A 16,300-nucleotide genomic window follows, 5' to 3' on the forward strand; every position below is an offset into this window, starting at 1 on the left:
TAATGTAAGATGATTCTTCGTGGAGAAAGTCTAAAACCAACATAACGCAGGATACAAACTTTCAAATTAAGCTTTTCACAGTAACTTCTACCCAGACAAGGAGAGTTAACCTGCATATCAGCTACAACAAATATCACGAGTTCAATATTTATCTTTGTGAGACATCAATCAATGGCTTCAAAGATTGATGTAAAGCCCTGCTAACCAAACTCAGAGTTGGAAAAACAATCAGTTTTACTTAAAGGTTCCAAAATCAATAAAAATGTTTCTTCAAAGTAACATATAACATTATAAACTTAAAAACTTCTGTATGGAATGGCTAATCTTTTTTCTTTCAGTCATCTTTAATATCAATATTTCAACTTACTCCATAAAAAAAATTTCCACCATATATATTTCTTTCAAATATATCTTCATAGACATTTCTATTTTTTAAAAGGGAGCTACTAATAGTGTTTTTACAGAAAAATAAAAATTATACTTAGTGATTCTATGTGTTGAACTAAATAACTTCTAACCGAACTAACTAAAATGCTAAAAAATTGAGGCATTCAGTGTATACCTCACATTCTGAAATGGTAAGTTCAAGTTTACACAAGACCCTAACCTCAACAGGTTGCAATATACATCAAATTTAGAAACAGTTGAATGACCACAGAGCAACTTTTCAGCACAGTAAATTTCCTAACTTATACAATACCATTTTTAATTATTAAGAATAACATCAAATTATGATGTTAAAAAATTAGAAAGCCAGTGATCCAAACATTAAGCCTACTCACAGCTTATAAATTATGGTAAATTTCACCCTTCATGTTAACTTTAGTTAGCACTAGCCAAGCTTCCTTGCACTATTTCTACCCTTTCTTCTAATTGTTTTTGGGAAATTTTAATATTTTTTCTTTAGATTCGAATTTTGTTTCATATGATTTACATGTTTTTCCTGAGCAATGTATGTTCCTTCTAGAGATACAAAACCTAAAGTTTCATGAGGTGACAACAGCTTAGAAAGTTTACACCCATTATTTAATCAACACTTCATATTTTTAATTTATGGGTTCACAAAATATGACAAACTTGTATCCTGTCATTTTATCTCATTTTTTAATTGTAAATAATTTAATCTAATTGCTTCTACTTTGCTTTATAACAAAAATATGGTTTCTTTGTGCATACACACACACACGTCAGCTTTCTACAATGATTTTAATGGATTTTTATTACAATCATGCAGTTTCCATAGCAACAGATTCTTCAGTATGTTTTCCCTTGTCTGAGAATTGACGTCCTTTTGCCCGTCTTTCCAAAATCTTTTTACGATCCTTATCCATCTTCAGTTTAACAATTACCACCTAGAAAAGTGAACCATTTAAGATAAACTTTTTTCAGAATAATTATATAATTATAACCTCAAAAGTAGCAATAAACCCCATAAACTGTACCCATATGCCATTAAGCCAAAGATTAGTTTCAACAAGTTGTTAAATAATTTCAAATTTTTTACTGTATTTTATGAAACATGCAACTTATTACAATTTTCATTGAACAAAATAAAACATGTAATCATCACAATGTTAATATATTTTAACAGCCTAAACAGCAACTTGAAACTTCATAGACATGTCTGTATGGTATGTTTTTCATATCTCTAAGTGAAACTTCTGACTTTTAGCTTTGCCTTCAAGCAGTAAAACTTAATAATTTAAGAATGTATTACTTGAAACTATATCTTCAACTCATGCAAAGTACCACACTTTGATAGTATTGCACATTTTATTAAGTTCTTAGGAATTTCCTTCAAGATATGATGCAATTCATCACACATCCTTACCATGATGAGAACATCTCTAGCATTTCATCAAAAACATATGCACATGTTTGACTACATAAATTTAAAGAATCTGTTTTACTAATGTAAGCTGGGGATCATAAACTTTCTTTTGATGTTGTAGAATGATAGTGTTACTTTATCTTGATAATGTTCTCAACACTGTTTCACTGAGGTCCAGATGTTAACTGCCCTTAGAGCTGCAAAAACATTTTAGTCCAACTAAATTAGCAAAATTTCAATGAAAATGTGCGAGAATTTTTTTTTTCTTTTCAAATGTTATCTATCCCACATGTAGCGATTTTGATTTTACGATTAAAAATGCTTTTATGCATCACAAAATTTTCAAATTTCACATGGGAGACAGTCATCAAATTATTGATTTATTGTAACTCTTAAATCAGAACCACCGCGTTTGATAGCTTTATCAAATCTTGTAACAATGATAAAAAATTAAGTAAATATAAACATTTACATTTTATGTATCACCACAAAATTTTGCAAGCATTCAGTAATCATTAAGAGATAGACAAAAAAAAAAAAATCTGAACTTTTAATGAAGTGTTATCACAAAAACTACCATGAAAACAGGAGACAAATTATCAACTGTTCTAAGTGCAAACTGATTTTCATGTTAAGATTAAAAATACTCTTTTTCATTTCAAAAATCATAAATATCATTTGTATAATCTTTAAAATGCCCCCCAAATAAATTTCCAACATTATTAGGAACAGAAAATATAGTGAGCTTAGTTTACCTTGGAAGGATGAATTCCAACATACACTGAAGCACCATTGGCCTTCTCTCTCTGAATTCTTTCAATATAAACTACGTACTTCTTACGATAACACTGGACAACTTTTCCAATCTGCTGTCCTTTGTAATGACCCCTCACCACCTAAATCAAACAAACAAAGAGCTAAATAAAATCAGAATGTTTTCATTAAACAAACAGCAGTAGCCTGCTAAAAACCCAAGTTTTAAGATTTTATTAAAACCATAAGCAATTTAACTTAAAATTATAAATCTGTAGACAGAATGACAGAAATAACAACTCTTAACCAATCAAAAGTCTTCAGAAATTTTAAGCCACTAAAAGACAATTTGAATGACCAGAAAGGGTGACATTTATTTTTCACATTACAGAAATACTAGATCCAAGAAGTAATGTGCTACCAATAAGATAAAATTTAAAAAATATAATACAGTATGTTTATAACTACCTCTTTTCTAATTCAACTTTGACCAGTTTTGCTTCAGTATTATTGTGGTACTGATTTTTTATGGTACTACCTCTAACGCTGTTGAATTTTGCTATCCAAGTGAATGAACCTTATCTTGAAATCTATCAAACTTATGGAATTTGTCTTCATCTAAATAAATTAGGATTTTATTTTACAGTACTAGCTGACAAGCAGTAGTGTGTCAAATGATGTCCACTTTTAATGTGCAATACACAAGTCTCAAAAGATAAACTATAACTGTATGGGCAATGTGACTAAACAAATATGTTTTCAAACTCCACATTTGTTTTGGAACAACATTCCACAGAAAACATTTACTGAGATGGAAAAAGAATTATTTTGTATTCTTTTAGTAATGATCCCAAATATTTTGTATACAAAAATTCACTCTTTGTAATGAAGTATTTTATTAAAGAATTGTTTGTGAAAGTTTATTTTGCTACTAGTCAGAGCATGATTGATTTTCATGTCATAATTAAAAAACATTTTGTCCCAAAAATCTCCTGAATACATTTAAAACATTTGTTGTCAGTAATAATTTATATTTCGTATTATTTTCTCTACCCTAACTTATACGGGTGGGAGTATGTAAAATAGACAGACCTTATAACCACCATACAAAGATTAGAAAACAATTATGCATTTTTCATTCTAGAATGACCACAAATTATAACATGGAAACAAAAATCTTGTCTGAATAGTTTAAACCTCATAACATTCTACATTAATTATTTTTATTACATTAACCTTCCAGTCATGCCTGGCAAACAACACTGAAATTACAATGGTGTAGTGCACATGCTACCACATCTAATAATATAAAGCTAACCTTTAGTATTTACAAAATGACCTGGCACCTGTCTTGACTGTTTTAGTGTACTAATATTTTGTATAAAGAAGTCAAATTTTAATTATTATACATTATATGTATAAAAATTCATTAAAAATTTCATTTTTTTGTGTACAAAAATTTGTAATCTTTACTAAATGTCTACCAAACTGTAAAGATACACACTTTGCATCAAAAGTTACTGTTTGCAAATATGTATATGAACTTGTGCATATATACTAAGCTCATTGCAAAAGGGCTATTTCTTTCATCACAAGCTGTGTCCCATGGACAAACCTCGTAAATGCTACTTTGGACTTTTACACTTTCCATACTATAACTTTTAATAAAATATACACCTACCTTCATGAAGTTTTACAGATTATCTGTAAATATTATAAAGCCTTTCAATGCAAAATGTCAATTATGTTATTAAATTTTAAATTAATGTTTTTCTCATGCCTATTTTCTTTTTGAATACTGAATATCCAAACATGCAAAGTAGTTTTGATTTCACAATTAAAAATACTTGTATGCAACAGAAAAGTTTTCAAATTTCACATGAACTTTTTATAACCTCCAGATAGTTATCAAATGTTTTTTTTATGAAAACATTTTATTTGTTATTTCTGCCATTGAATCACTGTACGAGTTTGGTCAAATTAACCACTCTCATAATCACCATTAGAGAATAAACACAAGTTATGTTTTTTTCATTATAGAATGACCACACATTATAAGAAGAAATCACAAATGTTTAGTCTACATAACTTGGATCTCATTTTGCATTTATATTTATTATATTGACTTCTCAACCACATATGGCTAACATGACAGAAGTTACAATGATGTGACACATTTAGACTAATGTTACCATATGCAATAATATAAAATCGACCCATCAACTTTACAAAATAGCCTGTCTTGGCTGTGTTTTGGTGGATTAACTTTTGCATTTGCTTGCTGTAGGCTGCTAAACCTTATCAAATTTTGCTCATAGATTATGTGAAATGAAAATTTTAGATTTTATATACAAATTTTGAAATAACCAAATATCATAAATTACCATATCAACACCATAGAATTCCACTGTAATTTATTAAGCTAAGAAACTAAACTGTATTTAGGTAAAAGAAATTTCAAGTTAACTGAAGTCTTACCTCATCACCTCTTGGATTCTACGATGAAAGGAAATAGTTTGCTGCTAAAATACTTCACAGAGGCTGAGAAAGCCACTAAGGGGACATTCTGATCTTTTGATTGGTTATTTACATATCATACACAGAAAAAGCATTTTGAAAATGGGGAAGATGTGTGGCATTATTGTGTTTAATTCAGTAAATGTAGAGATAGACTTATACTTTATCATCTAGCTTCTCAATATTGGTAATTTGTAAAACTACATATTTTGAATTTTGACATCACAAACATATAAACTGAACAACAACAAGAAAATCTGAATTATAATCTACAATTTGATACCATACTTACTGACATAAATTCACAAAATAGTAGTTCAATAAAATTGTAAATAGGAGTTAACAAATGCAACGGAACGACCTGTGTCAACAGGGTAAAAAGGAACTTTGAGTACTTTTAATTTAAAATAAATAATGACTTAGTGGTCAAAATATTGCAAGATTAGTTTAACGCGTTTTTTATCTAAGCAATACTGAAGTAATCCATTAATTACCTGAACTTCATCATCCTTTCGAATAGGGATGCTACGCACACCATATTTCTGTCTTAGCTCTTTTGTCAGAGGAGCACTCATGATTTTCCTTCTGATGTGGGATGGGGCATTAAAGTGTCTCTTTCTGTTTTTCCTCCGAGAGGAAGTGACCAGCTTATTCATCTTCATGGTGAAGCTTTTACTTTGGTAAGGGACACCTAGTAAAGTAAAATTAATCCACTTTCATTGTAAATTGAGTTCTTACTTTCTACAAAACTATACACTTAGTATTTTGACATCACAAACATCTAATTTTAAACAGTGCTACATTTAACATATCAGGTAACTCATTAAAATCCATATGTAGGTGTGTTCTTTTAATATTTACTTTTAAATTAAGAAATTAACTCATATGTAGAAAGGTTGAATTACAATCCACAACCTCTTGACATAAATTCATAAAATAGTAGTTCAATAAACATGATGACATGGCCTTTGGCTTTCTGTTTCCAGGCTTTTATATTTAAAGTTATAACTAAACAAGGGTTATTCATATAAACACATTATCCTAATGCTTTTATATTAAAATTCATATTAATCTACATATAGTAATTTTGAACAAAAGGTTAAATGTATCAGTTATTTGATAATTAACATTTTCTAGCAAATAATGAATAATTAACATTAATTTTTTACAAACATTAAGTAATACTCGTTATGCTTGCAGCTTTGTAACAATTAAGCAATCAATTAAATTACAGCTACACTAACAGTTAAACAAGAACAGATAAAGCTGCAGCTAGTTATGCAGTCTTTCAAGGATTATAAACCTCCAGACCAGATACTTCCTCAAAATTTTAAATATTAAGGACTGGATATGTAAACAGGGTTAAATAATTTGCTATGGCTTTTTTTTTTTTTTACAAGTCCTTAAACATTATATAGATTAAAAATGAGCTAATATTACTTATCTTTTGAAGGAAAATTATAAAACTTCTACAAGTGATCATAGGTCTAATAATCTTACATTAGTGATGAAAAATGTTTTTGAAAGTCTTATATATATATATAAAAAAAAGGCTTCACAAAACCATTTAACTTAGTTTAAAATTTTGTGGGATGATCAACACAGTTTTACTATGGTTAAATCTTAACTTCCTAATCTTTCACCATTTGGCAAACAGGTCATGGTAAGTGTAAATAGAATTTCAAAACTTTTCACAGTGAGTTACTTAAAAACATGGAAGAAATCAGAAGATTGTTGTATATTCTTCAATAAAAAATAAGAACTCTAGGTCTGTGTTACTGTTAGGACTCTTGCTATTTTTATTTATATCAATAAGATGAAAAATTGTAAACAAGTGTTTAACTCTGCTGATGACATTACCCACTGTGAGGATACTTAAAAAAAAAAAAAGAGAAAAAAAATGTTATTTGATAAGTTTGTCAGATAAATGACAGATGGCTCTGAATAATACATGAAGAGTAAAGTTTATATTTGTGTTAAGAATGTGTTTTATTGTATTTCTTAAAATATTAAAAGGAATTCTTTTTTACAATGGGGCCATCATTCTAAACAGGACATTTGCCAATGGGATACAATGTCTTACCCAATTTTTTATGTATATTATTATTATTACTTTCTTGAAAACATCTTGAAAGTTTGTTTGCAGTTTTAGCTGGTTTTTTTGTTTCAATGTGAGAACATAAGTAGGTAATATGGTAATTATAGCTTGTATTTTTCAAGATTGGAAATTACACATTGTTGTAAAATAGATGGCACTTCATAGCATAAAATTAGCATCTCATTAGAAAGAAATGGTTGTTTTAATGAAACAGTTGTCAAACACATCCTTCAGTCAAATACAAGAGATTAAGAATTTTCAAAAATTATTAAAAAATACAGAAAAGAAAAATGTCTGAACACAAAAAATGCAACAATTTAATTCATTTATACAAGAACTTAGAGCAATTACCCATAATTGAAACATTGTTTACAAAACTTGTTTTGAATATTTATAAAAATTAGAAAAAATTTGGTGGTAGACTTCATTTGATTACTGCATTCATCTTATAATTTTCACAAAGAATTCATCTTATGCTTTATCAGAGTAATACCACATTTCCACAAAAATCTGTATCTATAAATAGGAATGCAAAATCCAAAGTTGGTTTTAAAGTGCAAATCAGTAATTATGAATGTAAAACATCATCCTGGATCTTGTGCCAATATAATTATCTGCCTTTCAATCAGAGCTTGCAAAAGCTGATCATAAATTGATACAATGAACTGTAAAATAAAATATAAAGATATGAATCAAACATGAGAAAGACAAAGCCTTTACATTTACCTAATTCGTAATACACAGTCAACCAAGAAAAGAAATCAGTAACGCCAAGGTAACTTTTCCTGAAAACATTAAAGTAACAAACTGACTGAAGCTTTATAGAGAAGACAATGGCCAAATACAGGTAATAAATAAATCACAATTTGAAAACTTATGTTTACAATATTTTGAGATCACAGAAGTTAAATTACTGCATTATTTCACTCATTCACGAGATAAATAACTCCATAAGCCTGAAAAAGAGCACTTAACTATGCATCATACATAAATACACTTGCCGAGCTAACAAACTGTGGAATACTGTTTGATCAACAAATGAAACTATGAATCTTAATGAAGAAATTCTTAGATTAACAAATCAGTAAATGTGTTAATAAATTTAATATATAATGTACCAAAAGGAAGAGGAGCTATCCAGTCTCATAATTTGGACTGATTTCACGTGAGGTTAAGCACCACATTCCTACGTCAGATATAAAGCCGTTTCTCAAGTAGTTATAAGACACGAGAGTAGCCTTGTTCAACATTTGCCTTTTTTTTCTAATATACAGCACGGCCCATAAGTCCCAACCCATCCATATATCTTATATATAAGGTGTATCTGTGTGATGTCCCTCATTCTTGCTGCATAATATTATATAACACCACATTCTGAGAGACATTTTCCTTAACATAGCAGGGGTTATTGTTCCAAATGCTGCAGTAACAGCTGCCTTCAACTCATTACAAGTATTATTGAATATAACATAACATATGGATGGGTAGGGACTTACGGGCCACCCTGTACATTTCCTCGTGCAACAGTTCTGCAAGTTGTGTTATTCATAAATGTTGTATAATAATCATCATGCTATTAGTATTATTGCACTGTATACTATTTATGTATTAAAATACTTTTTCCTACGCAAAATTGCGACTTTTTTTCTTGTAACTAGATATGGCCACCAAATGGATAAAACATCAGATCCATCAAAACCTAGGATTCAGTCCCATGCACTATCGGCACAGAAAACATTTTTTCATGCCTTCCCTTCACAAAGTTATCAGCCGAAATGTAAAATAAAACTGAATGGTATGAAAGTGATCACGTGTATTAACCATGGTAACGTTACATGTAATCCAAGCTTTCCCCTTCAAATATTTAGATATTCACATATTTGAAACATACATGGTACATGCCAGGCCATGGCGAAAGACATTACGTATTTACCCCGTAAAACACTTTTAGCACTAGAAATTTAAACGGATAGTAAATAGTACTTGGTCTCCGAACAATACATTCAAAATGCCAAACTTCAAACGTAATTACTATGTATAATAACAAACAAAACTACGTTATTTTACAAGTTTTCCAAAAAGTTAGATATGATGTTTTAAACCACTTAATGATAATGATACAATACGATTGAAGTACGTTATTTACAACTTTTATTTTTTAAGACTATTACTAGTAAAATTTATTTAAATAAGTTTTGGAAACAGTAATATATCTTAAACACGACTCAGTAAAATAAGTAATTCTTACAGATCGCAAATGTAAATATCGGATTTAAATTCGATTTTACACACTTTACCTACCTCCAAAGCCTAACGTCGATGGTTCCAAAGAAAGAATATAAATTTTTTATTCACCGTCTAACTGTGACCCCTGGTGGTAATTTGAAGATACATATTTAACCAGCAAGGCAGTACTCTCTTTTATTTATCAAAAACAACTACCTCCAAATACATTTGGCCCCCCGCTAGTACAGCGGTATGTCTCCGGATTTACAACGCTAAAATCAGGCGTTCGATTCCCCTCGGTGGGCTGAGCAGATAGCCCTTTGTGGCTTTGCTATAAGAAAAAAACACACACACAAAAACACCCCAAATACATTTATAGGTATTTAAATCTGTTATATTTTTGGTTTATAACTATAATAAGCCTTTAATTTTCATTTTACTGCGGTATACTTTGTAAGCAGTATAACAGCAGATTTTCTTCTAACGTTTATATTAATAAACATCACAGGTGATTATAAAGTTGATTTGAAACATCTTTACCTCGCCGAAAATACACTCAACTAGATATTTACATTTAGTGACGCAGAAAATTGAGAAAACGATTTCATATACCATTCTAATTCAAAACTGACTGATAAGCTCTATAAAAAATCTTTTATTTGAAACTGTATATTATGTTACGTAAAATTTATAAATATATATTAGCCCTCCACTCCCAATGGCTCGGGAGAAAGTCCAGGAGCAGATTAAGGAGACGACTATGGAGGTTGTAGCCCAAGGTAAAAAAAAAAAGAAAAGAAAAAAGGACAGATATAAAGAAAAATAACTGTCTCCATGATCTCATTGGCACAGCGGAATGTCTTTAGACTTACAATGTTAGAAATCGAGGTTTGATATCCATGGTAGGTAAAATTGTGGAGCTGTGTGCTCAATTTAAAAAAGGATTTGTTTTAAAATCCCCTGGTGAGTCAGCGGTTAGTCTTCAGATTTATAATGCTAAGATTAGAGGTTCAGTTACCTCGGTAGACATAGCTGATGATCCGATGTGGCTTTTTGATGTAGCAGAGATTATCTCTTATCTGTATATGAATGAGGATTTCAGTATGTCGACAAAATTGATTCCAATTAACAAGAATAAATGCGAATACTAAAAAATTGTCTTTTATCGCGAGCAAATGAACGGAGAAAAGTTTTAAAGAGACTGGTTTTGCTCCAATCATTGAAGGAGAACATTTTTTGTGTTATATGCAAATTGTTCTCAAGAGCAATGGAAACGATTTTGTTAGCAATAACTGGTTATTTTGACTGGAAGCATGTTACAAGAGAGTTTAGTCGGCATAAAAACAAGTTTGCTGCATAAAAGTTGCGTCATCAAATTTGTTATTCATAAAAAAGAAATGAAGACGAATTGGCAAGACTTTATCAGAGCAGATGGATTCAATTACAAAGTTTCTTCACAAGGCTAACATTTAGAAGAAATAATGAAATTGTTGGTTCAGTATACAATGTCAATTATTTAGAAATACTGGAGATTTTAGGTAAGCATGACATATTTCTTGCTGCACACATTCAGAAATGCGTATATAAGGGGAAGGCCATGTTCCATACTTATTTACCAATTGTTTGTGACGAATACATAGAAATACTACACAAAGAAGTTTTCAATACCATTATTCAGTCAATCAAAACATCTAAGTATTACATGAGTTGCACATGTGCCGCATGAATGCAACTACCACAGTACTAATCAAACATGGCTGAAAGCGCGATGAAAAATATAAATAGATGTAAAATTTTAGGATATTTAAGCTATTTAGAATAAACATTTGTTTTTTTTTTTCTGTTACAATTTGTAGTTATTCTAGAATAAAAGAAAGCATAAGTTAGGATTCTTCCTAATTTTTATGGTGGCCACAAAGTCAGTCAAATGGACCAAAGCCTTAGAGAGATAAGATAAATACAGTGACGGATAAGCTATAAAGTTTTGTTTAAAATATTATTGAATAGAATTCTTGTAGTGTATTGATTGATACTACTTGTACAGCTACAATAATGTGACTGTATTTGGTAACAGAAGTTGGGAAATTGTCTTCACTTGTAAAGATATACTGGGTAGTGATGCTAATAGCCATAACTTCATCAAGTAGATGGTTGAAAATTACCTTTATTGTAGGCAACTTCTCTATGCGTCATAATGTGTAAGGTAATTTACTTCAGGAAGGAGTGAATATAAGGAAATCACTTCATGCAGAGACATGTCTGTAAGGTTAGACTAACTTTAAAAATTTTCACAGTCGATGACGCATATTATTATATATTACATTAAAATTACTACAGCAGAGCTTGAACTTCTGCCAAAAATAAGTAGAGAATTCATAGTATGTGAATTACTCGTACAAGGTTTTGGTAAAAGTAAATTTACATGTAGTGACTGAACCACAACCAGGGGTATAGCCAGAAATGGCCATTGGAGGGGGGTTAGTTTGAGTGCTTGATGCAAGCGTCGCAGGTGCAAAGCCATGCTAGGGGGTCCGGAGCCTGCTCCCCCCCCCGGGAATTTTTTAAATAAAAACATAAAAGAAAAGCCTGAATTATGCATTCTGAAACCACCTTTTTGGCAAATTTCAGAATGGCACATTGAGGTGTTTGTCTTATTTTTTAATCATAAATAAATATATAGGCCTATATATATAATATACAGGGTGTTCGGAAAGTCAATGTATAGTTTTGAAACCAGCATTCATTCAGTATATTTCAAGCCAGCAACTGATAGCGGTGTTTAGAATCAAAATAAGAAGGATCCAAGCCTGTATTGATGCCAACAGGGGTCACTTTCAACGTTGTATTCTATAGTGAAACATGTCTGTTAATAAATATATAAGTGCACAGTGACTTTCCGAACACCCTGTATAACTTAAAGTTATCAGGCCCAGCAAAGTAGGCCTACAGTTCTGTCATCAACATATAAAATATAGAGTTACTCAGGAGAGTGCAAATTATATGTATAGTTTCTATAATTTGTATTCAACTATCATGGACAGTGTGTGTTCAGATTTCCTGGATTTCAAGAATTAATTTCACAATTAAACAGTGGGTGGCACCGTGGCAGGCTGGCAGCACCATGCTCTAACCTAGTACCATTCACGCCATCTATAGTGAATGATTGTTTATCAATCAATGATTACAGTCATTCACTGTGTCAAGCCTGAAAAAGCAAAAGACAGTGCATGGATTCTTTAAATCCATTCATGAGGCTGAACCTGATCATTCTGCTGCAGCCAATCAGGTTGAATCAGAATTGTCAACTGAATTGTCAGAGTCATCACCGTGGCCTTCTCCTAGTGCTGCCACTACCACCTCAGATTCAGTCTGGGACATTGGAAATTACATTTCTGATGATGTCAGCATTGGTAAACAAGTAAGTCGACTCCTCATTTTATTAATTTTGTATTAAAAGTCATGCAAACACTCTGCATCGTTGGCTTTCACAGTGGAGATGGCTACTCTACAGTCAGCATGCAAAGGGTTATTTCTGCAAGTACTGCTGTCTTTTTTGCTCCTGATGGTGCTGGTGTTGGAAGCCAGAAATTGGGACAATTAGTGAAATTTCCATACACAAACTGGAAGAAGGCTGTTGAAGACTTCAAGACACATGAATTGAAACAGTACCACCAAGACAGCAAAGAAAAAGCTAACAATTTTCTACAGGTCGTAAACACAAGTTCATCTGTGCACCTGCAGCTTGATGCAACTTACAAGCAAGAAATTGAACAGAACCGGCAATATTTAATGCCTATTTTTGATACTGTATTGCTGTGTGGGGAGACAGGGTTTAGCTTTGAGGGGAAAATATGATTCTGGTCCAATGTTTATTGGTGAAACTGATGAGGAGCCCATCAATAATGATGGGAATTTTCGGGTAATTTTGCGCTACAGGGCAAAGGGTGATGTCAATCTTTCAGCAAGACTAAAGAGTACAAAGAGGAATGCTACGTATCTGAGTCCTCAAATTTAAAATGAAATCATCAATGCCTGTAATACTCATGTTCTTGATGCTTTGGTCAACAGGGTTAATGCTGCAAAGTGTTTCTCAATGTTAGCTGATGAAACAACAGATATTTCAGGCATTGAACATTTTTCGCTGTGTATTAGATATTTGCATGCTAATGACAACTCTGTTGCAATGAGAGAAGATTTTTTGTAATCTATACTTGTTTATGATGTGACAGGCAGAAACTTGGCTGATGTTATCATAACCTATCTGACAAAATATGGTATTGACATGGCTTACCTGCAAGGACAAGGGTACGACGGTGCTGCCTCTATGAGTGGGAAATTCAATGGTGTCCAGAGACACATAACTGATAAATTCCCACTTGCATCCTATGTACACTGCAGTGCCTATTCCCTGAACTTGGCAATTTCTGATGCTTGTAAAGAAGTTCCTGTGCGAAAATACATGGGAGTAATTTCTAGCATTGAAAACTTTCTCAATACACCCAATATACAGCACGTTTTGGCTCTTTCGGTGGAGAATAAAGCACCTGAATTGAAAAAAAAGTTTGAAAGGTCTCTGCCCCACATGGTGCATTGAGAGGCATGACTCAGTCATTGTCTTTCTAGGATTAATCAATGCAGTTGCAGATACCCTTGAGACCATATCAGGTTGGCAACACAGAGATTCTGCCACGCAAGCCAATCAATTGTTGTGTTCTATAACAGCCAATATTCATCATCACTCTATCTACCATTGCTAAATTGTTTTCCTTTAGTTTACCTCTGTGCAACTTACTGCAGCAACAGAACATTGACTTAGGTACTGCGTTGCATCACAAAGAAATAGTGGAAGATTTAATCCGTTCACTCAGAAATAATACTGTGAATGAATTTAACAACATTTTTTGAGGCTCAGACTCTGCATAGTGAGTTTCAAATTGACATCATAATGCCAAGGCAGGCTAAAAGACATTTGTACTGTGCTAACCCACAAACCACTAGCCCTGAGGAGTACTTTCGTATTGTTGTATTTGTACCATTTGTTGACCACTTTCTTTCACAAATATGTGACCGTCTGTCCAGTCACAAACTCTCCTTACAAACTTCGTGTGTCTACTACCATCAGGATCTACCACAGAACGGTCAGAACCTACAGCACAATAATATGATCAAATTAAAGAGTTGGTCAATATATACAAGGCTGACATTGACAGCACTTCACTAGGTGCAGTAGGTGAACTTAGGATTGGTACAAATCACTTGCAAACAACAGACCAAAAATGTCATAGATGCATATGCAATGCAGAAATGTCCCCAGTCATTTCTAGGCTGTTGAAAGTATTTGCCATGCTGCCCGTGTCAACGAGCTCAGTGGAGCGTTCATTTTCAACTCTCAGAAGACTCAAAACGTATTTGAGAAATATCACCACTGAAGATCGATTGAATGGCCTGGTCTCATTATACATTCACCGTTATATTAAAGTTGAACTAAACTGTGTTGTAGATGTTCTGGCAAGAACGAACAGACGTTTGAGTCTTTCATAGATATTTGATTGTATTTCTCTAGTTCTGACCAAACTTGATGTATTAAAAGTGTTCAATCAGACATTTGCATTTGACCATTTGTTGTGTGTGAAATTATCTGCCATGCAATCACGGATATTTATGAAACTTCACAGGTGGCAACTGAACTTGTCTAAAAAGTTTGGGTCCATGGGGGGTGTTTTACCCCCCCCCCCGGCTACGCCCCAGATCACAATAGAACTAAACACTCTAGCATGTTCTGATGGATTAATATTTGGTAGAACTCTTGTGCTTCTGAAAAATAACATTATCATCATGAGGGTTATGAACACGACAAACCATGAAATTCAAGTCACATGTGGTATTTATTTGTATTAGTTTACATTATTATTATATTTAATACAACATTAGTTATTAAGTCACACTGTTATGAATTATCTAAATGAATGTCAAGAGTAATGCTAGCGATAGAGGCCCAAACTTGAGTTTGTGCTCAGGGACCCAGAATAGCTTAATCTGTCATTATATCTTTTCTATCGAATACTATTATTCTACAAAACTTACACGATTACAGTTAGGTAAGATATGGCGAGATGGTTAGAGATGCTTGACCCATCATTTGAGGATCGCTGGTTCGAATCTTTGTCACATCAAACATGCTCACCCTTTTAGCCATGGGGGCGTTATAAGTTACGGTCAATCCAACTTATTCATTGGTAAAAATAGTAGTCTAAGAGATGCATTATCTTTATATTTTGGCTACTGGTGTTGTTAGCTTATTCAACATCATATGTATTTTACTGAAAAATGTTGTATTAAGCACAGATTAGCATGAGTGTGTAATAATACATACTATAGTGACAAGAATATTAACCCTGGCTGAAAGAGTTTTAGCTTAGCTTAATTCGTTTTTTTTTTTGTGATGCCTAGAAAAAGAGTCAAGTTTAAGGGCTCTGAGATGGCAGTATATTATGATATCATGGTTACTGACACATAGCTAGTGGATGTAGCCAATGTAGGTTACCATGATTTAGTTGCAGCCTATTTGTTTGCTCGTTGTCAAGCGCGAAGCCACACAATGAGCTCTCTATGCTTTGCCCATCACAAATACCAAAATCCAGTTTTCAGTATTATATTCCTTTAGACTTACTGTTAAGCCACTGACAGGTGAGGCAGTTTGCCTAAAGTTATTAGTACAGGTGACAACGTGTAATATTGAAATACATGTATATAACAATGTAGGTGTATGAATAAATACATGATGTTTACGGGAAATTTGAGAATACACAAAACTTGAGATACTAATTCTGTTGTATGATAATTGTTGACAGATTACACCTACAAAATGGTAAAAG

General features: G+C 32.2%; 1 protein-coding gene across 2 annotated transcripts; it reads right to left on the reverse strand.

Annotated features, from left to right (window-relative positions):
* Positions 1-1,187: 1,187 nt before the first annotated feature.
* On the reverse strand, positions 1,188-9,652 carry LOC143239388 (large ribosomal subunit protein uL24-like). Of its 2 annotated transcripts, none has more exons than XM_076480399.1 (4): positions 9,501-9,652; positions 5,596-5,792; positions 2,587-2,727; positions 1,188-1,352 (listed from the first exon to the last, which is right to left on the reverse strand). In XM_076480399.1, exons 2-4 carry the CDS (start codon positions 5,761-5,763, stop codon positions 1,227-1,229), a joined length of 435 nt encoding a protein of 144 aa, XP_076336514.1. In that variant the 5' UTR covers positions 5,764-5,792; positions 9,501-9,652; the 3' UTR covers positions 1,188-1,226. The 2 variants fall into 2 exon arrangements, with proteins under 2 accessions (XP_076336514.1, XP_076336515.1); XM_076480400.1 differs by lacking the exon at positions 9,501-9,652 and adding an exon at positions 7,926-7,979.
* Between the last annotated feature and the right edge of the window lie 6,648 nt (positions 9,653-16,300).

Source organism: Tachypleus tridentatus, chromosome 13 (genome assembly GCF_004210375.1).
Source record: "Tachypleus tridentatus isolate NWPU-2018 chromosome 13, ASM421037v1, whole genome shotgun sequence".
NCBI lineage: Eukaryota > Metazoa > Arthropoda > Merostomata > Xiphosura > Limulidae > Tachypleus > Tachypleus tridentatus.